We start from the raw sequence: 26,303 nt of genomic DNA, 5'->3' as shown, positions 1-26,303 counted from the left end.
ATGTGTATGTTAGGAGGGGTGCACAGCGAGTGGATCATTATTGCAAAATAAACCCTGACACAGTGATGCAGGACCCCAGCATGAAGAAGAAGGGTCTTGCATCACCCTGAAGGGGTTTATGCAATAACGATGTGCTCACTGGACATTATCCAATTTTTCACACAGCTACATGCTAAAGAAAACAAAAATTTGAAAATAAATATTGATTTAAAATTGATTTTTGATTTCAAGATGATTTTATTGTCTCCGAAGTGTGTATGATCAGAACTACGTCCATAGCAACGGTATGTTACTCAGATATTACAGACCGTAGAATGCCACAATTCACCAACCAGAATCGAGTATTTGAAACGGCAGGTCTTTGTATTAACCACAGCACACTACACACTGTACAAGTAATACAACTGAACTGTGTGTTATATTTATAGTGTTGATTCATGACTTATATGGTTATAGAATTTATTTTCAAAAATTACAGTGAGACACCTAAAACAAACAAACAAAAAAAAAACAGTTATTCTGCACGTATGTGAATATGCAAAGAGTTCATACATCACTCTAAGACAAGACATACACTTAGCTAAAAGCTTCATCCATTGTTAACAGTGTCCAATGTATTGCTGAAAAAAATGTCATCATACTATGTTAATGTTTTGTAAAAAAAAAAAAAAAAGTTTCACTACACATGAAACAAATTACATTTAGAAATACAGCAGTAACAGAGAGTAAACAATGTTTCTCTAAAACTCAGACTAATAGCTAACAATGTTCTATATATGTGACAGGTTTTCCTTCTTCAAATCTCTTTCATGATCACTTGAACCATAATTTAAGTTCTATTACCAATTTACTGAAAAACTAAAAAAAAAAAAAGGTCTTTGGAGTCATCATTCATTATATCCTTATATAAAGTTTCCCACAGAATTTGAATCTATGTGCGGTGTTACCTGACAATGACTAACTTTGTACACGCTTTGCTCTGAGAATGCTGTGCAATGAATAACCAAGCAGTATATTCCAACAGCGCACCTAATGAATGGCCCAGCTCCAAAACTAGAAAATGAAAATGTGGTGGCAGATGTTTCCATCATGGCAGGCTGCCACAAATAAATGTATGTGTGGGAAACCCTGACTGATTCATAAAGCCAAAAATATGTATAAATGCAAAACTAAAGGCACATGGTCGCCCTTTTACATAATGGGGGACTTTAATCTATGTTATGACAGACAATCTACACACTTAGAATCACAGTTATATATCTTAGAAATTAACATTGAGGATATAATTGTATCCAAAGGAGGTAAGGCACGAGGCGCTACAAGGTACTTAATACAATTTAAATGTAAATTAGATGTATTAACAGTCCAAACTATAGAATTGTAGTGTTTCCGTTACCCTTGAATGAGCCATTTACATCTACAAAGGGAGCAGGTCCTTGTTTATCGAGATCGCCATGTTGCACCATCATGTTTTGGGATAATTCGCATCCCAGTAAAAATCCCCTGAATGTCTTGCTCTTAAGTTATCAAAAGAAAAAACATGAGCACACATTAGCAGACAGTGCTGGACAAACACTGATCTGTAACATGACACTGCTTTATTCAGTGTTTTTACCAGTTTTAATAATTGTCCTGTTTGTTTTGGAGAGTAAGAGACTTCTGTGGGTAATTCAGCTCCCACTAAAAACCTCCTGAACACTGAAGGAATTCTAACCAAGAAACGTTCAGCTGGTTGCAATCCACAACCCTCACCACTAGTTTCCAGTAAAACCCCATAAATCTTACACACTGACCCTTTAAAGTAGAGCTGGGTGATATGGGCAAAAAAATTCACATCTCTGTATTGTCAGGCTGAATGGCGATACACGATATATATCTCAGTGTTTTCTCCAAATAGGCTACATGTTCAGCTGCAAGCTGATCCACGGCTGAAGTTTCCTGTTATTTTTGCTGTATGTGTTTTTCCACAACAGGGCAGGTAAAAGAAGTTTACCTGTTGGAGGTGAGCTGTTCGCAGAGGCTCAGTAAGAACCTGTTGTCTACAGCTCTTCATCGAACTATCTCACTGCAGCTGTTTCTGCGGCTGTTTCACTTTCCTCCCTGCTGTGTTATTAGACTTGCCTTTATTGAAGAAAAGCTGCTAACAAAATTCTGCTAATTTGCTAATAAACTCTTCATTTCCTCTAGATTCTTCACAATTAAAGTCCCCCATTATTTTGTCATATAAAAACTTTTATTGTGAAGTGGCAAAATAAGGAAATGCTGAGTTTACAGCAGCAACTTCACACATCTTCTAATAGGGCTGATTGTGAACATGAAACAGTAAAATACAGCAGATATCTGAAGTAAAAACAGGATGCTGGAGAGAGACTAAACTCCAAACCACAGAGATTCAGTTACAAGCTACAGAAGTTCTGAGAGCTGAACACACAGAGACTTTTAAAAACGGTCTCCTGCAGACAAAGGGGAGTAGAATCTCACAGCACATAGGGCTTATTTGAGGAGGAGAAAGGGGGGCTGTCAGGGGTTCTCTACCCGCTTGAGGGCAGGCGGCCCGGCTTTTGGATCTGCTCCCGAGGAGAAGGGCCATCTCTGGGACAGTCTAAACTGATAATGGAATGCAAAGCAGTGCTCCATGGCTTGATTCGGCATGGCCAAAAGTGGCAGAGAAAAAGGCCCATAGTACTGTCCATGTGCTACTGTGGTTATTTCATTCATCTCACAGACTGAGTTAGCATAGCACGTGCAACACATAGATGTGGCACTCTAGACTAATTAACAGACAGATTTAACAGAGGAGCAGCTCTGTGTCTCTCAGTGTTGCTGGAGAACTGTGCTAGAGCTGTGAGCAGAGTGTGAGAGAGGATAGATGCAAAATGGTATGCGGTGGTAATGGTAATGGTAATGCAACTTATGCAACAATATAAAAGGTATTGACTAAATCTATATCTTGCTTGAAAATATATCAATTGTACATAGTTGTTATATTGCCCAGCTCTACTTTAAAGTTACATTTAAACCTTAAATTTGCCAAAGAAAGAGGGTAAGAGTTACTCAGAGGGTTAAATTCAGAGTTTTCAGCGTGTTTATGGGACCTTTTCAATCCCACTGTTCTTTTCGTCGTTCCTAACAGTGGTCTGCCCACTCTCAATGGTGGACATGTGGTTGTGATGCAGAAACAAGATTGAGTCCAAACTCTCTGGTGGAATGTTGGCTCTCTTCCTGTGCGTGGTTCCCGCCCCTTCCTGCACAAAGTCCTGTGCAGCGCTACCTGCCACTGCCGGGGCAGCCAGGTAGGCCCGTGCCACTGTGGCCAACAGTGGAAACTGCACTGCCTTCGTCCTCCACCACTGCAGGGGCTCCACTCCCAGTGAAGCCCCCTTGTCGGCTCTGAAGACAGACATCTCCATGTCTATAGACTCCTCCACGGAGCTCTGCCTGCTCTTGGGGGCAGAGCAAAACAAGTCTCCCAGGAGGAACTCCATACCTGAGAGTCCCCCCTGAGCGCCTGGATCTGCAACATCACTCTCATCAGCATCCCCTGCATCACTCTCTTCATCATCATCTTCACATTCTATCTCTCTGAAGTTGATTGGGCGGGATTCTTTGAGGCGCTTACTCCTTCGTAGGAACTCACTGTCTGAGTCAGGTGACCCAGGTGAGGGGCTTCTCTTGTTCTGGCCTTGCTTCTTTGCTTGGCTTCTCCTTGTGTCCTCCTTCACAATCCTGACGGCCTCTTTCTTCAGCCAATCAAAAGTGGCTGTCTGCTCCTTAAAGAGTATCACATCAAAAAGATTGAGTATCCTTTGCTTTACACATGATCACTATTATATACATATATATACAGTACATGCCAAAAGTTTGGACACACCTTCTCATTCAATGCGTTTTCTTTATTTTCATGACTATTTACATTGTAGATTCTCACTGAAGGCATCAAAACTATGAATGAACACATGTGGAGTTATATACTTAACAAAAAAAGGTGAAATAACTGAAAACATGTTTTATATTCTAGTTTCTTCAAAATAGCCACTCTTTGCTCTGATTACTGCTTTGCACACTCTTGGCATTCTCTCCATGAGCTTCAAGAGGTAGTCACCTGAAATGGTTTCCACTTCACAGGTGTGCCTTATCAGGGTTAATTAGTGGAATTTCTTGCTTTATCAATGGGGTTGGGACCATCAGTTGTGTTGTGCAGAAGTCAGGTTAATACACAGCCGACAGCCCTATTGGACAACTGTTAAAATTGATATTATGGCAAGAACCAATCAGCTAACTAAAGAAAAACGAGTGGCCATCATTACTTTAAGAAATGAAGGTCAGTCAGTCCGGAAAATTGCAAAAACTTTAAATGTGTCCCCAAGTGGAGTCGCAAAAACCATCAAGCGCTACAACAAAACTGGCACACATGAGGACCGACCCAGGAAAGGAAGACCAAGAGTCACCTCTGCTTCTGAGGATAAGTTCATCCGAGTCACCAGCCTCAGAAATCGCAAGTTAACAGCAGCTCAGATCAGAGACCAGATGAATGCCACACAGAGTTCTAGCAGCAGACCCATCTCTAGAACAACTGTTAAGAGGAGACTGCGCCAATCAGGCCTTCATGGTCAAATAGCTGCTAGGAAACCACTGCTAAGGAGAGGCAACAAGCAGAAGAGATTTGTTTGGGCCAAGAAACACAAGGAATGGACATTAGACCAGTGGAAATCTGTGCTTTGGTCTGATGAGTCCAAATTTGAGATCTTTGGTTCCAACCGCCGTGTCTTTGTGAGACGCAGAAAAGGTGAACGGATGGATTCCACATGCCTGGTTCCCACTGTAAAGCATGGAGGAGGAGGTGTGATGGTGTGGGGGTGTTTTGCTGGTGACACTGTTGGGGATTTATTCAAAATTGAAGGCACACTGAACCAGCATGGCTACCACAGCATCCTGCAGCGACATGCCATCCCATCCGGTTTGCGTTTAGTTGGACGATCATTTATTTTTCAACAGGACAATGACCCCAAACACACCTCCAGGCTGTGTAAGGGCTATTTGACCAAGAAGGAGAGTGATGGAGTGCTGCGGCAGATGACTTGGCCTCCACAGTCACCGGACCTGAACCCAATTGAGATGGTTTGGGGTGAGCTGGACCGCAGAGTGAAGGCAAAGGGGCCAACAAGTGCTAAACACCTCTGGGAACTCCTTCAAGACTGTTGGAAAACCATTTCAGGTGACTACCTCTTGAAGCTCATGGAGAGAATGCCAAGAGTGTGCAAAGCAGTAATCAGAGCAAAGGGTGGCTATTTTGAAGAAACTAGAATATAAAACATGTTTTCAGTTATTTCACCTTTTTTTGTTAAGTACATAACTCCACATGTGTTCATTCATAGTTTTGATGCCTTCAGTGAGAATCTACAATGTAAACAGTCATGAAAATAAAGAAAACGCATTGAATGAGAAGGTGTGTCCAAACTTTTGGCCTGTACTGTATATATAGACACACACACACACACACACACACACACACACACACACACACAAATCAAATGAGACAATGCGTACATCACAGGTGGTGGGTTTGATTCGAGCCTGGCATGAAACGCTTGGACGGGCTATAACGACAGTTTGACACAAAATCTGTCACCGGCCAACCAGGAGACTTCATCAAACGCCTCCCCCACCCCCACCCCTGTGTGTCCACGTCTGCGAGGCTGTGACATTGGGTCTGAGACTGAAGAGAGGGAAAAAGTCGCTGGAGCTGAGGTAAGACAGTGATAAATTAGCGAATGAATAAGATAGGAATTTCAACATAGAGTTAATGTTAAATTTACACAATACGCATTGCTTGTACAGTATATCGCTACAACGCTGACCCAGTGTTTAACGTGCCGACCATAGCCTGTAACATTAACGTCAACAAATGCTTGCTAGCTTGCTGTCAAGTTTTTAAGCCAGGTAGGTGAACACTGGTGGCCAGCTTCATTACAACAGTAACATTTACTTTCATTCATTTACCCCTGTTTATATTCAAACACCTTGATGCACTATAGGCTCAATTTTTTATAACAGAGTACAGTCTGAAGATGCTCTGTAGCAAGTTTGGTGTCAATTGAGTAAAAATTGTGGGAGGAGATAGGTTTAATAATTTTACAGATTTTGGAAAAAAAAAAAAAAAAACAGTAATGAACTTCATAATTTTTAATAGGTTTAAATGTACAAATGTTTTTTCAGTATTGGGGCTATAGTTTGATGAAAGTTGTGAAGCTGTACCACATATGCTTGATTTGTTATGAATTTTCAAGGTTTTAAACTTTAGATGCTTGCTGTAGCGCCATCATCAGGACTATTGGCTTGTGTTTGCAGCCAGAGAGATATCTGGCATAGGACTGGGCCTTTATGCAAATAATTAAATGCATGAATTAATTAAAAGTTAAACATTTCTTGTTTGTTTGAGCTTGTTTTATTTATTCATTTCACAGATAGTTATACTTCCTTAGTCCTTAAATTAAATTCATTATGGACGTGGACTTAAAATCATTGTTTTATTTTATGGCCTTGCTGCCTTTGTGCCCTCAAAAAATTGACAACACGAAAGGCCATGTGGCCTTGCCCCTAAAATGACGAAATTCCAGGCCTGATACACACACACATACATCTATGTATATATATGTCCGTAACTGGTTGTCATTACACATACATTTACTACATTACTGCACTACCTTGCAGTTCATTCATTTTAACTGCTGTACACCAGTCTACCGCATCACTATATATTATATTTTATTTTATATGCCTATATAAACTTTGTCTTAAGTCCTAGTTTCTCATTTTAATTGCATGATTTTTTTAGACATGTTTTATGAGCATCGTTAGAGGGAGCTTGAGAATAAAGACTTTCGTTACCAATGACCGCGTCACCGTAACTGTTGTGTGTATGACAAAAAAGCTTTTGAACATCTAGTCTGCCCTTGTTATTACTGTAAATTGCATATGAGCCTTGCAAGAACAGAAAGTTTGACAGGGGTCGCAATAACCAAGAAGTGCAGTGTTTAGTGCAAAGTCAATGCATCTTTACTTTACAACTCACCTTGTCCTCCATGAACCCAAGCCCATGGAACTGGGGATCGAGGGAACAAGCCACACTTAGAGCCCTGTTGACAACAGGGTTGTCGTAACAGCTCGCCAACTTCCGCCTCATCATCCTCTTCACTTCCTTCATGATGGATGACGAATCTCCTGGTCGCGTCATGAGATGGCGGGAGAGCAGGCCAGTGAGAATTGGCTTGATGAGAGACAGACGAGGGAATGCCTCTTTGGCAAGAGTTCGACATGCCACGTCCAGAGGTTTGAGGACCAAACACAGCTCCTCCAGAACCTTCCATTCTGATCGCAATGTTGTGACACTTGCTGAGGATGCGCTGGAGGTGGAGTTTGCGTGGCAGCTGCCAGATGAACTGGATTCTGAAGTAATGTCTTCTTTAGACAAGCCCTCACCTTTAATCTCTTTCATAAGCTCACAGAAAAGGCTTTTATATTTAATGAGTATGCTCAGTTGAGGGTACAGCTTATTCCATGTTGGGCAGCTGTGAGCCCATGACTTCAGCTCTGCCTGTTCTTGTTTCGTCAGGGTCTGCAACAGACTGTGGGCGTGGTGCTGATACGAGCCTTTGTTTTGAGCAGTTGGCAGGAACAGGGTCGTGAGAATACCTTGGAATTGGCTAAGGGTCTTGAAGATGACAGAGTGTAACATCACTTCCTCAATGCAGCCTTGCACAGCACTGAAGAAACATGGCACAGATGGTGGTCCTTCGCTAGTATGGCCGTGCTCCAAGCCATGTGGTTCCTCTGGAGACACACAGTCCTCCCTCTCAAGAAATGTTGTTGAGTTTGGGTGAGGTACGCTTCCTGCAGCCTCTCCACCTTTCTCGCTCCTTATTGGCCCCAGCCTCATTTTGTTCCTTCCCTCCCCTCCCAGCAAGACCAGATTAGGTTGGGAAATTCCCCACTCCTGGGCCATCACTTTCACTTGAGCCTCCATTGCTCGAAGGCTGTAGTCTTTCACTCCACTCTCCATCAGTCTTTGGGTTGCCAAAGCCACATTCTGAAATCTAAAATTACAGTCTATGTAATGTGCCCAGAGGGTAAGGTACCTCTCAGTGTTGCCCTGCCAGTTGTGGAACCATACATCCACACTTAAAGTGACAAAGTGTGGAACCTCCTTCAGATGGCTGGGAGGTCGCCCACGTCTTCTTGGCTCAAACTCGAGGGGAGCAGTGTGGTCAGATATCTCCTCGTTCTCACTGCTTCCCACTTTCCTCCTCAGCAGCTGCGCAAGGCTCATCTTGCCTCTGGTGTGATGTTCTTTCAGGAGGTTCTCTAGCTGACTGGGTGAAGGCAGTTCCTTGTGGGAGGGCAGGAGGGTTTGGATCAGGTGTTTGAAGCCACGCCCTTCTACCAGAGCTGGGGGCTGAAGATCCATGATGAGAAAGTTGGTGATGGCATCAGTCACATGAGAAGACAGTATCATGGGGAGTGTACTGACCAGACCACTGTTAACCATCACTGGCTGTAAGCGTTGTTGACCTTTTGTGAAGAAGAACAAATCTTCAATCAGAAAATAAGCTTTAACAGTTTGACAACACATTTTTACAAAGCCTTTTCAAGCAGTAGATAAATCTTGAAATACACCAGATCTCAGTTTACAGGTTAAGGCATTGATCAGACAGAGCGCTTTTCCTTTTTTTAAAAAAAAAAAGAAAAAAAAAAAAGTGCTCTAGGCAACCACTTCATCACCTGTCCTTCGTTTAACCACTATATTACTGTGAACTGGACTCACAAATCTGCATAGAAAAAATAGACAGACAGAGGGCACTTGGGGACTGGACACCAGTAAATAGAGACCTGTGTGGGTATATGAGACCCTCAGGACGAGGAGAAATCACAGGGAGTACCACTAGCTGGTTTGGGTGCTTTGCCTGGATGATGGTTGGAACAAGGCTTACTGTAGGATGAATCAGGGTGAGTTTGACTTGTCTGCTGACAATACTCAGGCCTAATAAGTGAAATGTAAGAAAGTAGTTGAGGCTACAATTTATTCAGCTATTTTTTGAAGCTTTCCTCTGATGGTGGTAAAAATGAGCTTAGCCACGTAGGCAACTATTTATCATCATCACTACAGAAGGCGTAGCTTTCAATTTATCTGACTGGACAATGGTAAAAAAACGCCTGGGACGTTGGTGCTTTTCAACTCTGAGTTGATGTTTTTTTCAACGTATTGTTAAGAAAACTGCTATAAAAATGTAAGTGGCATAGAGCTGAAAAATCGAGGCACCCCAGCAAGCAATAGTGGTGATTTAAACGTATTGGCTATATTTAGCTCCAATTTAGTCTAGCTACATGTAACCCAAATCTTGCCAATTTAATTTTGAAATTGATTAAATGTAATTTTCGCCATTGCAGATGGCGTGCGGTATGATATTCAATCATGTATGGAGAGTCAACAGTAATTAAAATATGTTTATCTCCATTTTTTGGACATGGTCTCTACATAACCGTATAATTGATGACGTCTACACTTTGGCTATGGTTAGATGTCTACCAAATTTTCACTGACAGCCCAAATTCAGCCGTGATTTAGCCTAGACGTCAGGTCTTCATGTAGACGGCTATTAGACGTTTTTTAAACCAAAAAATGCTTGCTGGGACTCAGCTACACAAAAAACAGCGAGCAAAACGCTTCAAACAAAACGCCTGAAAACCATAACAAAAAGTTGCTCAAGGGTGCTAAAGCTCGCTCTGTCTGATCAGGGCCTGAATCTGTGATAGATGATAAGCCCCCATATCGTTTGAATTACTTTTTGACCAGACATAATAACAGCAAAAGGGCAGGAAAAGGAAAATTCTGATTACTTTTAGCCATGCTGGCGACATGGCTCAGTAGCACTCTCTATAGCAGCACTGGTCAGTTAGTTGGTTGGTCCAGACTGAAAAATGTCAACAGCTATTGAATGAATTGCTAAGACATTTATTAAAAAAAATTACGCTCCCCAGGTGATGAGCTCTACTGGCTTTGATGATGTCCTAGCTTTCCTCTAGTGCCACTAGCATTACCTGGTGAAATATTTTTGCATCTGGATGATGGATTGACATTGACATTCATGGTTATTGTATCCCAGTGACTTTGGTAATCCTCTGACTTTTTCTGTAGAATCACCAAAAGGTTGAAAAGACATGTCACTAAAAACCATAAATCTCAATTATATAATGGAATGTCAGGAAATTTCATTTGGTTCCAAGGTGATGTACCCTCATGATATTGGTGATCTGACTTTTCCTCTAGTGCCACGATGAAATTTGGTACACACATTCACGTCTCTCACGGGACGAATCCTTTTAACTTTGGTGATCCTCTGACTTTACATGAAGTCCAATTATCATGCCATAAGGCCAAATACTTTGGAGACAAATGACATTCCCATCAGCCTCATGTAGCCATGTCCTTTTTGTGTGCAGGGGTGTCACGATTCTTCAGATCCACAATTTAATATGATTTTGGGGTCACGGTTTAGGGCTGGGACAATATGCTTATCTCACAGTTTGATATTGTTGTGATTTGGGTGCCGATTTGATATGTTTTGAAATTCAAAAAATATTGCAATTGGATATTAAAATTCAGTGTGATTTCTATTTACCTTTTTAACACTAAACCGAAGCATCATACACTCTCTCTGGCTCTGTCTCTCTGTCTCTCTATCTCAATATCAACAATGGTTGCCACATATTGAATTTGTATCGTGTTTTTTTTTATATTAAAAATGGGTAAAAACTTATTTTATTGTAGAGCTGCACGTAGCAAATTGAACTCAGCATCAGAAAAGAATTAGCTGGCTAACTTAAGCACACCCCTCGGTCCCTCTGCCTTACTTCATGTTGCTAGGAGACAATTCACCGGGAGGAGAGCAGGCAGAAACTCCTGAGACAGACCATCTGCAGCAGCTGTAGCAAATTGAGTTCAGCGAGCAAAAACCCCTCACCCGGGGTCGCAGTGGACTGGGTCTAACCTGTGTAACACCAGCAACAGAAAGTTTCCTGATCCAGCCAGGAGTTTGCACTGAGCTGGATAAAGTCGAGTTGCTCTTCAAGCAGCTGAAGCAGCCAGTGTCCTTGGACCATCCACTGCTCAACGCTTTCTCTCTTTGGCTTTGTTTTTCTTGAAAACTGATATGACGTCACATTACACCTAGATTACCACAATGAAAGCGGTGACTTCTTTACACCTCTGCATTTGATTTAAATAACTTCAAGCATTTAAAAAAAAATTGATTTGACTTGATGATTGATTTTTTCCAGCACTGACGGCTATGTCATTGTTAGACTATCAAATCTTGATTTGTAAAGAATAATCCATCATTGGTTTTGTACCCTGATAACTGTAATTTACATCATCACATGCTTCCTTAAAAAGATAGGCTACATGTCACCAAGTGCGATATAATCATACTTTTTTGTACCACACCAAGGCCATACGGTCAAATTTAAATCACTGATTTAAAATGTAAACTTAAGAACTTATTTACCCATTCAATTGGGAAGAAATTGTTAAACAAAAACACCAAAAGAAAACGGAGAGCCACTAGATGGCAGAAGGGTACTTTAAATCAACAGCTTGACTTTCCTCACCTGTCAAAGGCCACCAGATCCCGGTGTCTGTCGGTCTTTTCCCAGTCAAATCTATTTGTTTATGATGCCTGCGAATATGTCCCGCCATATTCGTCGTGTTGCCTGAGGTGGCGTATGGTATCTGCGTGTAGCATAGCCTACAAACTGTAGTTTTTCTGTCAACGACGCGTTTGTTGTTTACATAACTCACGGGGAAGGCAAAATATTCCCACACAGGTGACCTCAGGGAAGCAGGAGGATTTTCCAGTTCTGTTGTTTCTCCATCATCTCCAACCAGGGGCGGATCTAGAGAAATATTCATGGGGTGGCAAGAGGGTTGCATGGACACTTTAAGGGGTGGCAGAAATATATATATATATATATATGCTGATTTAATCGCACACAATCATATACTTCAACATTTGTTTGGAAAAGCCCCCAAATGGACTCAAATTTGAACTCAAAAACATCATTATTGTGGGACATGAATAAGAATAGAAATACCAAAAGGTGGCATTAGAAATTAAGCATTTGTTTCAGTTCCAAATCATTTTTTCTTCATATTTTTTTAAAATCAAAATCCAATTATATCTTCTTTCTATAAAACAAAATATGATTATATATATATATATATATATATATATATATCTCCATATATATATATATCCATCTATCAATCAATGTGATTACGTTAGCTAGTTAGCAACAACATGCTACGTCAGTGTGACTTTAGCCCTTTTTTGTTTATACAGAATGCGCTTTTTTCGGGTCAATGGGGGCGTGAGCAAGTAACAAAACGTGTAGCTCAGCGTGTGACGTAAACAGTGACGTGGGAGGGAAGCCGCGGCTTGTCAGGCGGTGATTCTCTTGTAAATCGGCCCGTTCTTTACGGTCCCCGTCATCTGACAGTTAATGGCCTCTTCGTTTGCGAGGACGGTGCGTAATTCCTTGTCTCCACATTTGCTCATCTTTACAGTGTCTGTCAGGTTTGCGCTTCCCTCTTGCTACTAGCTGCTCGCTAATTCCTGCTATCAGCTGTTTGCTGTCATCAACAGCCCCTCCCGTTGTGGAAGGTCGCCTTGGTCTGTTTAAACTTAAAGGGTTCCTCCAATATAGCCCCTGTTAAGGTGTGTTCACACCAGACCTGTGTTGTTTTTTCGCTGTCGCTTGGTTCGCCACTTTGATATCGCTTCATCGCTCAGTTGTAATCGCTCGTCAATATGACAGAAATCAAAAGACTCGCTTTTTCGCTTTGATGACGTCATTGAAGCAATCAGGGTAATTTTGGGGGGGGGGGGGTGTGCTTGACTGTCATGACATGTCAGCTTCATTAAAAGTAGGCTATAGCTGCAAATTAAAAGCAACAATAGATGTAAAAACACACAGAGACAATACATCTGTCTGAGCATTTATACCTCTGACCGCGGCAGCGGCTGAGAATTATACATTTTGATACATACAGGTAGCTATACATATTGCTAAACTCTGTAGAAGTACACCAAAGCATACATTTTCGTTTCCAAATATTTATTTGAAAACGAAACCATTCATATGGTCAATAAAAAACCATTTTGTTAATAATAAAAAACGAATCTCAACTGTGACCACGCCAGCCAGTGGGACTGCGGCTGAACTGCTTCCAATGTTCATTCATTCATTCAGTCGCGTGCTCAGTGTGCGTGTGCGTGTGTGTTAGTATGTCAGAGAGGAGGAGTATCAATAAAAAAAAGTTTCCACTAATTATTTTGGTGTTTATTTCTTTTATTCTTAAGGTTTTTTTTTCATAAATGCATAATATAGCCAACAATATTATAGACCAAAAGTTAATCTAATTTATTATTGTAGAATGTATTCAGCAAATCGCCACTTTCAACTGGAGACATGGCGCAGCAGCAGCAAAAAAAAAAAAAAAATTACATATGATGGTCTGGCAGATCGTTGCGGCGCTTGGAGGCAGTTGACAGTGAGTTTTTTCAGCAGCCATTTTTCTTCCTACCAATAACCTATGGCTGAGGCAGCTCCAGCTCCAACTCCGCTCACATGCTCTGACTCAGGCATCAGAGCCTCTGAGCTACAGCAATAGATGCATTGGCGCTGTCCGGGGTGCTTTACACTAGGACCGCCAGGATTACAGCGCCCCTCCAAGCGCCGTAGTCCCGCCGGCTGGCTCGGTCACTGTTGAGATTACATTCGTTTTTTTCTTATTAACAAAATGTTTTTTTATTGACAGCATGAATGGTTTCATTTTCAAATAAATATTTGGAAACGAAAATGTATGCTTTGGTGTACTTTTACAGAGTTTTGCAATATGTATATAGCCTACCTGTATGTATCAAAATGTACAATTTTCAGCAGCGGTCGGTGGTATAAATGCTCAGAAGTCTTGTGTGTTTCATTTTTGTAACTTAAAGGCTTCAGAAAACATACAAGACACATTTTTAGTAAAAGTCATAGGAAAAGAAGCTTGTAGGTTTCATCTAAACAGAGTTATTTGCATTATAAAAACTGTCGTGGTGGCTCTAGGACAAGTGCACTTACATTGATCACTTCCATAAAATAAAACGAGAAATTGGAGAAGATTGAAAAAATTGTTAAAATTAAATTAGGGAACTGATCGCAGATGTATTGTGCCTGTGTGTTTTTACATCTATTGTTGCTTTTAATTTGCAGCTATACTTTTAATGAAGCCGACATGTCATGACAGTCAAGAACCCCCCGGGATTATGGGATTACCGCAGCCAATCAGTGTTGAGCTGCAAGCGACAGGACCCAGCGAAATACTGCTCCAGTTGAGATTTCTCATCTCGAGCGACGAGTGAAAAATCGCTCTGTCGCTGTTGCTCGGAGCCCGAGCAATTTTTCTCCCGGGCGAATATACGCTCAATCGCCCGTTTGCATTGACTTTGTATGTAAACTTGTTGCTAGCGGAAAAAAAACACGTCCGGTGTGAACACATCTTTACACTGCCAGATTTTCCGCAGGATAGTCATATCGGCGGAACCCTTTAAGTTTAAACAGACTGAGGCGGCCTTCTACAACGGGAGGGGCTGTTGAAGACTTGTGGGAGGAGCTGTTGATGACGCTGCATGTGCGAGCCACTGGCGGTGGATAAACAGGAAACAACTGATAGCAGGAATTAGCGAGCAGCTAGTAGCAAGAGGGAAACACAAACCTGACAGACACTGTAAAGATGAGCAACTGGGGAGACAAGGAATAGCGTGCCCTCCTTGTCCTCGCAAATGAAGAGGCCATTAACCGTCAGATGACAGGGACGGTAAAGAACGGGCCGATTTACGAAAGAATCGCCGTCTGACTAGCGCCGCCTGACTAGCCGCAGCTTCACTCCCACGTTACTGCTTACATCACACGCTGAGCTACACGTTTTGTTACTTGCTCACGTCCCCATTGCCCCGAAAAAGGCGCATTCTGTATAAACAAAAGTAGGTAGGTGGCATTTTGCTGCACTCCCCGATTTTGTTTTTATACTGCCAATGCTGAAAAAAGATTGACTGGGCTTTCCTGCACAATTCCTATCTAAAAAGGGCTTATGACTAACTTGCTTTTCCGCCTGTGTGTGTATAAATGCTCGCAGCTGGCCGGCAAATCGACCCAACATTCGCAGAAAATCTGGCAGTGTAAAAGGGGCTTTTGTTTCCCCAAAATACCGTTACAAGCTGCGGGCTAGAATTTATTCACTGATACAAATTTTTCACCAAATTACCTCTGGTTCTTGAACCAGTTCTATTCAGGATTCTTGGAACCTTGGAATCCAGAGCCTATTTTACACCGCCTGTTCAAGGTGGGAATATTGCGCCATTTTGCCGCTCCGCTGTTCTGTGTAAAAGGTACGATCGCGGAATGGGGGGACAGAGTTGTCTCATCTCTGAGTTGGAATGGAGATGGTAAAAGCACTGAAACAATGCCTGTACAAAGGGGACAGACGACAGGACAGAATCATTGGCGCCAGGGGTGTGACATTTTGACAATGTGTGATGCATGTGACCCACTGCAGGAGATTTAAAAGTAGCTGGCAGCAGTTAGCAGCTCACTCAAAGAAGAACCAGTGCCTCTAAACCAGCACTCTGCTGTAGCTCCACTGAACTGTCTAATCAAATGCGAAGGACTTGATTTAAATCCCTACTGCAACTGTACCCTGATAATATATTAAGTTTCGCTGGGATAAACTTCACAGTAAAGAGGCTAAAGATGCTCTTACTTCTGTTTCACTCAGACTCTAATCATTTAGCCCTGGGTGCATTTAATACCAGGTTTTGCTACTCATCCCTACTGTCCAGTATGCACTTCACAAACTAGTTGACAACTAACTGTGAGGAGACAAAGAGCATTGTAGACAATGGAGTCAAAGTGCTTTCTACTGGACAAACTACGCGATTGCAACCATTAATCTGCCCAAGCTTTGTTTTCTTCATTATATGTTCTGCCAAAAAATGTTTTATAATATTGGCATATATCGTAAAACATGTGTGCCGATACTGATATATCTGTGATAGGCCCCCATATTGGCCATTAGCATCAGCCAGCCAATAAATCAGTCAGGCTCCACTGTGTGCACGCACAAACAAAGGAGGTGCTATCCTTTGAAGGACAGTACAAACAAGCTGTTAATACAAACTATTACTCACTATAACTTTTTAAACGGTAGAAAGAGACTGTGTTACTTGTTCCATGGACTGCTTGCATCTTTCCGCTTTGATCGCCAGTTACATGTTTGGCCACTGCACTTGACGTCGGGGTGTTTTGTGTTTTGTAAGTTATACGATGCAGTCAGAGAATATGCAATGTGTTGCTGTGAGCTTTAAATGGGGGGGAAAAGGCACTGTTTGGTATAAGCAAAGTTTTTATGTTTTTTTTTTTTTAAATTACAATTAACTGATTAATTGTTTGTTAATGTTACCAATGACTGATTGAGCATGGTGCTTATAATTTGGAAACCCTAAAGAATATAATATGTAATGCCACAGTTTGCCCACATTTAAGAAGCTTTCAGGTTTTATTATTGTGAAGTGTTTACCAACGTCAATGACACAAGATTAGCGCTAGGAAATTGAGTTTTCCTGGCTCTCGTCTTGGCTTCATGTCTCTATGGATTTAAAAGGCATCAGTATGGAACACGATAGGGACTCATTGTGGGGTTCAGCAGTTTGACTCCAGCATGGGGAGTTTTGGTTATTTATGTAGCTAGACAATTATTGATATTTTCAAAATTAATACAGATAATATTTTCATGTATTTCTGTCAAGACCAAAATGAACGTCCCAGCAAACCTTTCCTATTGTAATGTTTCAAAAGACACCAACAAAAAATGTGATTGCAAGGCAAATTAAAATGTTAATTTCCTAGTGGCAAGGAAAATCATGAAGAAGTAAAGGTCATGACATCAGTGACAGCATTTGAGGAGCCAGATCTCGGTGTCAGTTCTATTGGAGTTAATGTGGCGGGCATGGCAAATCACACTATGACCCATCATATCTTTGTTGTTGTACCTTAAATCTTTGCTTCAGATTAGAAAACACACATTACGTGATGCTTACTGATGATTTTTATCTATATGTGCACATATGTTTTTCTGGTTTTTGGTCTCCAAGCAGATCATGGCGCTGTCCATCAGCTGCATCTCAGCCCCTGTTTGGACCAGGACAGTGCTGTTAGTGAGTACATGTTTTTGGTTTTCAGTTACTAACCAAGCTAAACTTTTAATGATATTTAATAATATTTAGGAGGGTTAATGTTGGATAATGTTTCCTATAATTGTTAAGTGGTGGTGCTGGTGACCAAATTATTATAAATCTGAACTTTCATCACTTACTGGTACTTGTTACTTTGCTTCTCAATGAATTAAGTTAGCATTTGTACTTTGTTTAGTCAGTGCTAGCCAGCTATATCTCAGTTGAGTGGACCTACATTAATCTGGACTGTAAATGTCATTAAGCGATAATTTTGAGAGTAACATGCCCAACACTGGCAATAATCCTGGCGAAGGTGTAAAGAAAAAGACAGGGAGCTGTGATGTCAGTGAGTGACAGCAAATGTTACAGCCTCTCTAGCTTAATCATTGTCATGACTTATATGACTTATATAATATTAGATGACTAACATTAGTACAAATGTAAATCACTGAGGCAAACTGCAAGGCATTATTGCATACAGTCAAGTCCTACTTTAGCAGATATTTCCCTAATTGACAGGCCAAATCATTAAGTTCAGCCAGAATAATAATCAGAGCCGTTAAAAACTGAAATGGTTATCACTGTATTCTGCTCAGCGATAACAAGTCGGTCCTTCCCCATTTGTTTATGCATCATGATGTAACGTTAGCTATTTTGGACCAAACACGGGGCTGATACAGCTGACGGACAAAGCCATGATCTGTTTGGAGATCAAAAACAAGGTCAAAGGTAAAACAACAAAGATATGATGATTACAGTGTGACTTGCCATTGACTCCAGTAGATCTAATACCAATTCTGGCTCCTCAAACATTGTCACTGACGTCAAGACCTTTCCTTCTTTTATATTTCCCTAAGTTAGTTGACAATGGGTCCCTAAAGGCCTTTCCTACGACACATCCGTCTCACGTACGCGTACATATCCCCAGTAAATGCAAACCACCAGTTAGTCTTGTACATCAGTAAGCTATGCTGTGTCAGCTTTGAAATGTTGTTTTTTCCCTTCTGACGCATGCAAGTAAGTGTGGATGGAGGAAAAAAAATACTTGCACTCAATGCTGCTTTTGAACGATGAAAGCAAAAGCTCATTTCCATTGATTTTCGATTTAGAATAGAAATCGTGACACCCCTAATAGGCAGCAATAGTTACCTATTGTCAGAAGACTCCGATCCTTGTTACCGTCACGGATTCTGATGTGGTGCTTGTTGGTCAGGTGGTTTTGGAGATCCGCTGCTCCTCCACAGCTCACATGTTCCCCACACAGCTTACACACCAGAGTGCTCCGGTCCAGAGGCCGACCAGTTGGGTCCGGCTCGAAACCAAAAAAGTACCATGGACTGTTCTGTGTGGCGTTGGGGTGACTCAGCAGTTTCTCAGTTCCAGGCATAAAATCGTACTTTTCCATTGGATGAGAGCTGGGGGACGGGAAGGAGATCAGGGGGGGAGAGGGGAAGGTGGAGCCAGAAATCATGCCTGAATCACTAGCTGCGTCTGGGTTTGACACTGTTGTCACATCACTGATGACTGGCATGGGGCTCTGTGATTGGCTGTGGTCTGACCAAAGGGAAGAGCTGCTGGGCTCTGGGAGGGTGACCAACTGGATGTCTTGCAGAAGGCGCAGAACTGTCTCTTTGTCTCCAAATTCACATTTAACATTGTCACCTGTATCAAATGCACAAAATGTTGGCCCATTTTAGCAAGCTACATTTACAGTTTTAAGACTCTCAGAATAAGAGATACTATGAAAGTCAATGTATGAAAATTAATGTGATAAACCAATATAGATGTGCAAGTCTGCTTCTACCACTTCATTCCATGCTCCAGTGAGTGAACTCACCCATCCCGAGGCCCAGCAAGGTGGCATAATCCCTGCCGATCCAGACCCTGAGCTCTGCTCCCTCTGGGATGGGCTGGGAAACCCTGTAGTAGATGTGGCGGTAAAACTGGAAGATGACAAGGTTGTGTTCCTCCTCACTGTTGGTATATGTTACATACCTGTAACATAGAGCAAGCATGTAACATGACTGTGACCAGCTAAGTCAGAGCGAGTCTCTGTCACACAGTCACTCTGACTCAGTATGTTTACATGCACAGTGAAGTGGAGCTACGGTTATAGTTCAACTGGGCCATTTATTTGGCACCACTGTCTTTGTCCCAGAATACAAGCACGTGAGGGGAACCGATTTATTGACTGAAGTATGTCCGACTCTGCTACGATAGATGGTGACATGCCCCCTTTCAGATTGTTAGTATTGGACCTTTTTTTAGTTGACCTATTATGTCACAGACCAAACAATTGATAGTTTGTGTTTTCCTCCTATTCGTGTATTTTAAAATATATAACTGTTTCCGCTGACACAGCATCAACTGTGTCTTCACATCCGTCCTCTGGATGTAGATTTCGCCATGTTGTTACGGGCTTCTTTTTCTTCTGTTATGCATTTAATGCTATTTGACTTCCGGGTCAAAGCCCAGGCCAAAAACTGTGGAGCATGCTCAGTCTGACAGACTGTTTACATGCAGGAGTGATTTGACTCCCAATCATATTATCTCTGTGCGTTAATTCGACTTTGAGAAATTGGATTTAGTACGATTTTAGTCAGACTAACATGTTTACATGTATTTTAAAAGTCTGGTTTTAGTCGGACTAACACAATAAATTAATTTTCTCTAATGTCATGTAAACATACTGAGTGACTGTATTATAAAAAATATTAAATTGAAGGGAGAAAGGAAACTGCTTTCAGAGAGACACATGACTTGAATCAGTAAGTGCCCACCTCATCCAGTTAGATTTGTTTTCATCAGAAGCATCCACGTAGACAAAAGCAGCATCATCCCTGATCTGGAGGTGGGAGCAATGTGTATGTCATCTATTTTTAGTATCAACTGTATATGGAATTCCTGCTGGTTATCAACACAAGTCACAAATTACATCCTGGATTATAAAGGGATTTTAAAAGTAGGCGAAGCACAAAAAGCATGATCTTGATTTTAAACCCCCTCATTACATCAACTCAAACCTGTCTACTTACAGCCCAGGAGTATTTGAGGTTGGTCGGCATTTGTCCTCTGCACATTTCTCCTAAGTATGGCCCAAACATGACACCTTTCTGAAGCTGACACTTAGCATACACTTTCATCTGCTCTTCACCAGAAGATCCATGACCAGAAATCCCAGACCCAATGTCTGCACACAGGCACAGGCAGGAGGGCAGGGACAGCACTGCCCGGGAGGGGCCGCCGTGGAGCCATGGCTCTCCAGGTGGCAGCACAGCGTCTGGGATGTAGTTTTGGTTTGATGCAGTCTGGAGAAATGGAAAATCCTCAAAGAATTCTTCATGATTTAAATCCAACCCTGCAAAGGCAAAAAATAATTAGTCATATATGGAATTAAGGTGAGATTACTGATAATGCGGAGGAGGGCTTTACTTTCATGGGGCACATTTACTGTTCTGCTGTTGTTTTGGGTTTAAAAAAAATAGTGACGATGGAGTTAAGGAACACAGGAAACAGAGACAAAACCTTTAAAGGATGTTACAGCATTAGAATGTGATTGTTACTATACTACATTCCACAGATTCCATCACAGTAAGCAAACAACATTTGACACTTTATTTAGAGCAAAGGCTGAAGCTTTGAGTTTGTTTTGATTCATTTTATTTTGTTCCCCTACCAAGCAAAAATGTCTGTTTCTGTAATATCTTGTATCCAACATCACATTCAGTCTTTCAGGCTTCCTGAAGACATTTATCTGAACATTTCACGCAAACTGTGTGTTAATAAACCCATAGCAGCAGTGGTGCAGCATGTGTGTGCTTAAATGAACTTCTGTTAGGGGTGCCCACTTGTATGGTTCGCAGACCTGCTGGGCCAGCTGAATCATTCTCTGGCAATATATCGCTACGCAGCTTCTGGCTCCCAAGAGAAGGCGCCTGGTGACTTTGGAGAGCGCTTTCAGACCTGTTATAAAAATGATATTTAAATCATTTCAGAAGGTGTAATGGGATAAATGTAAATTCAGTTGAAGGGATGGTTTGGATTTTTTGAAGTGGGGTAGAACGGGGTACTTCCATAGACCGTTCATAAAATACAGTAGATGTCAGTCAATCAGTGCACCCAAACTAACTGATCAAAGCAGTGGTAGACCAGCAGCTCCTGTGTTCAGCAATGTGAAAATGCATTTTTCTCAGTGGAGTCTGGCTTTGAAGAGAGCTATATAACAGCTTAATTTTGCTGTCAGAACTGACTGTCTTTTTGTTGCCGACTCCCCCACAGCAGTACATTGCTTAGCTTCCACGTTGGAATCCAGCCTGTTTCTCCAGACTAGGGGTGTGCTGACTGACATCTATTGTAGGTTACACATGCACTATGGATAAGTGTCCCATACAAACCCACTTATAAAAAACATAAGCTATCCCTTTAAGATGGCAACATGCTAATAAACTCCTACCTGTGCATGCTAACAGGAAAAACTTCCCTTCCTTCCAGTCCTGCATCACACAGCTGGTGAAAGGGTGTGCTTCTGATGCAGTGATTGGTATAGATGATTGATGTGCGGGCTTCTTTACACATGCGAGACAGCATTGATCCCAGATAATTGACTCCTAGGGGGACTTGGCTGTACCACATTTCATCCGTAAGATCCTTCTTAGGCTGCAAGTAAAGGGCGGTGGCATTGGATGGGAGCTTGCGCAGATACTTTAAAAGAGAAGTAATGGGACAAAATTCACTGCCTGGCTTCTCAAGCATAGAGCATCGTTCCTTCTCATCGCCAAACGATAAAGTGCAATATCTCAGTCCTCTCTCCTTTTTCCTGATTACAAATGAATCTGGTTTTAGATTCCTGTTGGCCTGCTTCCCTCTGCGGCCGAAATATACCTGAATATCAAACCAGACTTTGTTCAGAAGCCCCCTTGGAGTACTGGTGTCCATCACACGGGAGTGTCTGAGGATGCGGATATCATCAGGAGACAACGCCGGATGGTGTGATGTTATGTCTCGACCAGACTTCCTAATTTTCTTAAGCACTCCCAAGAAGACCTTGTTGGCTGAGGTGAACTCAACATCTCTCATTAGGCACACAGGACGGCAGACAGGAGGTTCTTTGAAGAAACGGTTAAGTCCTGCTCTCAGAGCAATGTAACTAGCAATCCCATAGAGCTCTCCTTTGCTGTTTCGTACTGATCCATAAAAGTGTCTCAGCACCCCATTCAGCTCAGCCTTCTCCACTGTAGTCAAGTCCACCTGGAGCCTCTGGGCCTCCAACCAGCCAATGAAGCAATTAACAGCCCATGTGGTCTGCTTCTTTGTAACCTTACTTATTCCACTTCTGCTGTCTTCAAGTTCATCCAGCTCCAAGTCTGATACCATTGCATGTCTAGAAATGTCAGTGGTATTATCTTCTGGTGATTCATCCTCTTCTTTCAGAATGATCTCCTCTTTAGTTTTCACATCAGGTTCAAACAAATCCAGTTTGTCACGAGAATCCTGCTCTGCGTTCATAATGTTAGCTGTTAGCTCTATCAGCTGTCAGTGTGGTATCAAATGTAAAATGAGGCGTGCACAGGCGGTAGGATTTGGCCTTGTAAACAAAGCGGAGTGATACCGCTCAAGTAGTCAGGTTCCAGTGCTATATGGCGATTATACCACAGTCATTATCATCCTGTATTGAAGAGACGGGGTCAGTCGTTTTGGCAAAAGGATTGTAAACGCTAAAGATGGCGGCTCCGGCTGCCCTATCATTGCAGCAACCGCACAACTGTTATTTATTACAACATATCATGACAGCGGGACAACAGCAACATATCCCCTACCAAATTATAATTTAAATGACAAAATATTCCTGCATGTTATCAGCGGTGTTATAAACTCATTATAATGAGCTACATGAAATACTGTTTAGATGGTACCATGGCAACAACAACGCTATGAGACTGCCGTAAAACACACTTGCAGCCCCTGCAGCGCATTTGTCGTATTATTTCTGCGCATGCGTAAAAGCACATTAGGTGATCTAAAGATTTTGCAACAGCACTGTATCATGGCATAAAGTAACACTAGTTTCCCTAAATGTGATATGGAAATAATGTTACGTAAGTAAGGAGCTGACATTAGAGAACCTCTTATTAAAAAATAATACACAGTTTCACCGAAAAACTTTTCATCGGTGTTACTTGAGTGTACTCGATTATCTTGATGATATAAACTCTTTGATACTGTCCTAATGCATGTTTGATATTAAATATTGCATTCAAAGACGTGCCACACTAAACACACCCACATCGCTGTGTCCGGATATTCTGCTAACATTATAATAACTTATACCATACCATGAGCACCCACTGTGCTCCCACGTGGGATATATATTAGCTACGAGTGCGCACAGATGAACAAGAACACCACGAGGGGCAGGGACTATTTTCTCACCTGTAACTGCTCCTATCTAAATGCAACTTTGTAAAAACCCCAATAGTTCCCCACTGTGAATGTTATTGGCCCGTTTCAAGGGAATGCATCAGCCAATGCAACAAGACTTTGATGCACTCGTAAGATTGATATTTCTTGCAGTCAAAGCGCTGAATTAGGTGGTTAATTACCTTGAGTTTCAGCCGAAGCACCAAAGGTCGTGGAAGAAGAGGTCTCGAGAAAATCCGCACGATGTCGACGTCTCAGATGACTTCTTAAATTCGTGGTATTTCCACCTTTTGCGAGTACTATTTTTCGACATAAGCGACAAACGGCCTCACCAGAGTTCAAAGGTTGTCCCTTTTCATCCGCTTTCAAGCCGAAATACATCCACACGATTGATTTGCTTCTGGGTTTAGTGATAAGATCCATGTTTCTCTGGTGCCTTTCTGCCTTTTCTGCAAGCTGTCCGCTGGTTGCAGCACTGCTGGAAGAACTAGGCTGGATAGAAAAGACATCGCGTGGAAAACCGCGCTAATTACTATATGCACTACTTTAAATGTAGTGTGGATGTATGTTTATGCTGAGGAGAACTTTCTGTGTGGAAAAAAACATGACGCTCAAATTCATACCACCATGACCAGAGCATGGTTGTGAACATCATTAAATAAAACTGTACTATTACAATAGAAAACTATTTCTTCCTCGAATCATATTTTGTGAGAGGCACCAAAACTAACAGAAACGGTAACAGAAAATGCAAACACTTTCAGGGGCTTTTATAGAAACAATCGTTAAAAAATACACAAGATAACGGCCATTCAATTTGTGGTGCATCTTCTGCCCACTCTATTTCTATGCTTTTACGTCTTTATTTGTGGACCAACGTAAATGTCCCGCGACGAGTCAGGGTTGCCAGGTCTTGTTGTTAATTGACCTGCACAAAGTTTAAGTCCAACTTCCATTTGTTTTTGGTACTGTGATTAATTACACACTATGGCCCTTTAATGTTAATTGTAGTGATAAAGACTTCAAAGTGGCTCCTGCATTTTTATCTAATCTTCAGGTACTGTCTTGCACAGGGGCCCTTAGTCAAAGTTTAGTTTGAATATCTTTATTATTTTAGTTGATAAAGTCCCTACATGCTAGATCCTGAATATATTTATGTTTAACTAAATTGACATAAACTGACAAACAGCAAATGTGGGACACATGTAGCTATATTTCAAAATACTGGTCGGTCATGTTCCTGGGACTCTAACCAAAATATAATGTACAGCCATTTGTATACATTAGTCTGCTTCCACTGTACCTGATGGTCACTTAAAGACAACACTGTACATACAAACAGCAGAGATTCAAATTAGACAACCAGAGGAGGGGAAGGACAAAAGCTTTATCAAAACAGTGGACCATTTTCATAGAAACTTCAGGAGAAATTAAAATTGTCAGAATACTTTATCTCACTCTCTCAAGTAAAAGTTTTCATTGAGCTCTTGCGGTTTTCCAATATAAAAATACACATTAAATCTGCCAACTCAGTAAACTATGTGACAGCAAATCTCACACTAGCTGGTGATGGGCGAAATGAATGAACAAATCTTTCTGAATCACTCTTTTTAGTGTTGGATATGTACCAGGTCAGCCTTTCGAACGTTTGAGTGCTCATGAATCCCTAATGTGTTGTAATTTAGTGCAGCAAAAGCACTGCGTGAACGCGCTAAGACTGATTAAATCAGACTTGGGTCGACTTCCACCAGCCAAGGCCAATGTGGCATTCTTATGCTCCTTAGATGGATGCTACAAAAAAGGTGTTGTTTTTTATCGCTCAGAGCATTAAAGCAACGTGTTGATAATGAAGAGCAAATGAAACACATCACATGAGTCACAAATCATGCTCGGGAACTCATTTTTAAGATTATTCCTACACCATATAAGAAGGTAACTAAGACATCTGCTACTTGCCCCTTAAAGAACAACAGATTGTTTGTCAGTGACAGTTTTGTTACACCATATTGCACTTACATAGCCTACCTCAGGGACAGTCAACTTTCTTTGCCCGGGGAGGGCACATTTACAAAATAACAGAGGGTCGGGGGAGCAGTTAATAAACAAGAGTAAAACAATAATATTTATCAGATTACAGCAAAAAGATAAAGGCAAAGTTATCTGCCCAATTTCCATTGAATTGCCTGTTTTCAACCTTTCAACGATTGCTTTGCTCACTCACTTTTGCCAAGAGGCAAATCCAGTTGCAGCTGCCCTGCACAGGTCAAGTGTACACAGAGGCATCTCTAGGGTTTGAAGACATTCAGGGCTTAGCCCAGACCTCTCTCACTCTCTGGCACTTTTTTTGATAACCAAGCTCTGTTGTGATGAGTTTTTAATGCATTCTGGCATCTTATTTACATTCAAAGTACACCCCCTCTGGCCCATAGCAGAGCCAAATTTGATGAATATCACTGGCCTGCCTACATGGAGCCTACAAGTGGGATACTGAGGCAGTGCATTAAATGAATATTTTACTTTTAATAATGTAAACTTATACATGATGACTGATAATGC

At 41.6% G+C, this 26,303-nt stretch overlaps 1 protein-coding gene across 4 annotated transcripts; it reads right to left on the bottom strand.

Moving 5' to 3' along the window:
- Positions 1-247: 247 nt before the first annotated feature.
- On the bottom strand, positions 248-24,204 carry LOC125886531 (uncharacterized). Of its 4 annotated transcripts, XM_049572794.1 has the most exons (10): positions 23,930-24,034; positions 21,784-22,995; positions 21,196-21,293; positions 20,366-20,688; positions 20,111-20,175; positions 19,168-19,325; positions 18,480-18,992; positions 11,665-11,949; positions 7,073-8,568; positions 248-3,770 (listed from the first exon to the last, which is right to left on the bottom strand). In XM_049572794.1, the coding sequence occupies exons 2-10, from the start codon at positions 22,833-22,835 to the stop codon at positions 3,087-3,089; spliced, it is 4,674 nt and encodes a 1,557-aa protein (XP_049428751.1). In that variant the 5' UTR covers positions 22,836-22,995; positions 23,930-24,034; the 3' UTR covers positions 248-3,086. The 4 variants fall into 4 exon arrangements, with proteins under 4 accessions (XP_049428751.1, XP_049428750.1, XP_049428753.1 ...); XM_049572793.1 differs by lacking the exon at positions 23,930-24,034 and having other exon boundaries at positions 21,784-23,363; XM_049572796.1 differs by lacking the exons at positions 21,196-21,293; positions 21,784-22,995 and having other exon boundaries at positions 23,930-24,204.
- Positions 24,205-26,303: the final 2,099 nt, after the last annotated feature.

Source organism: Epinephelus fuscoguttatus, linkage group LG3, assembly GCF_011397635.1.
Source record: "Epinephelus fuscoguttatus linkage group LG3, E.fuscoguttatus.final_Chr_v1".
NCBI classification, from domain to species: domain Eukaryota; kingdom Metazoa; phylum Chordata; class Actinopteri; order Perciformes; family Serranidae; genus Epinephelus; species Epinephelus fuscoguttatus.
The sequence above is the reverse complement of the archived record's forward strand: the minus strand, read 5'-3'. Positions and strand labels throughout refer to the sequence as shown.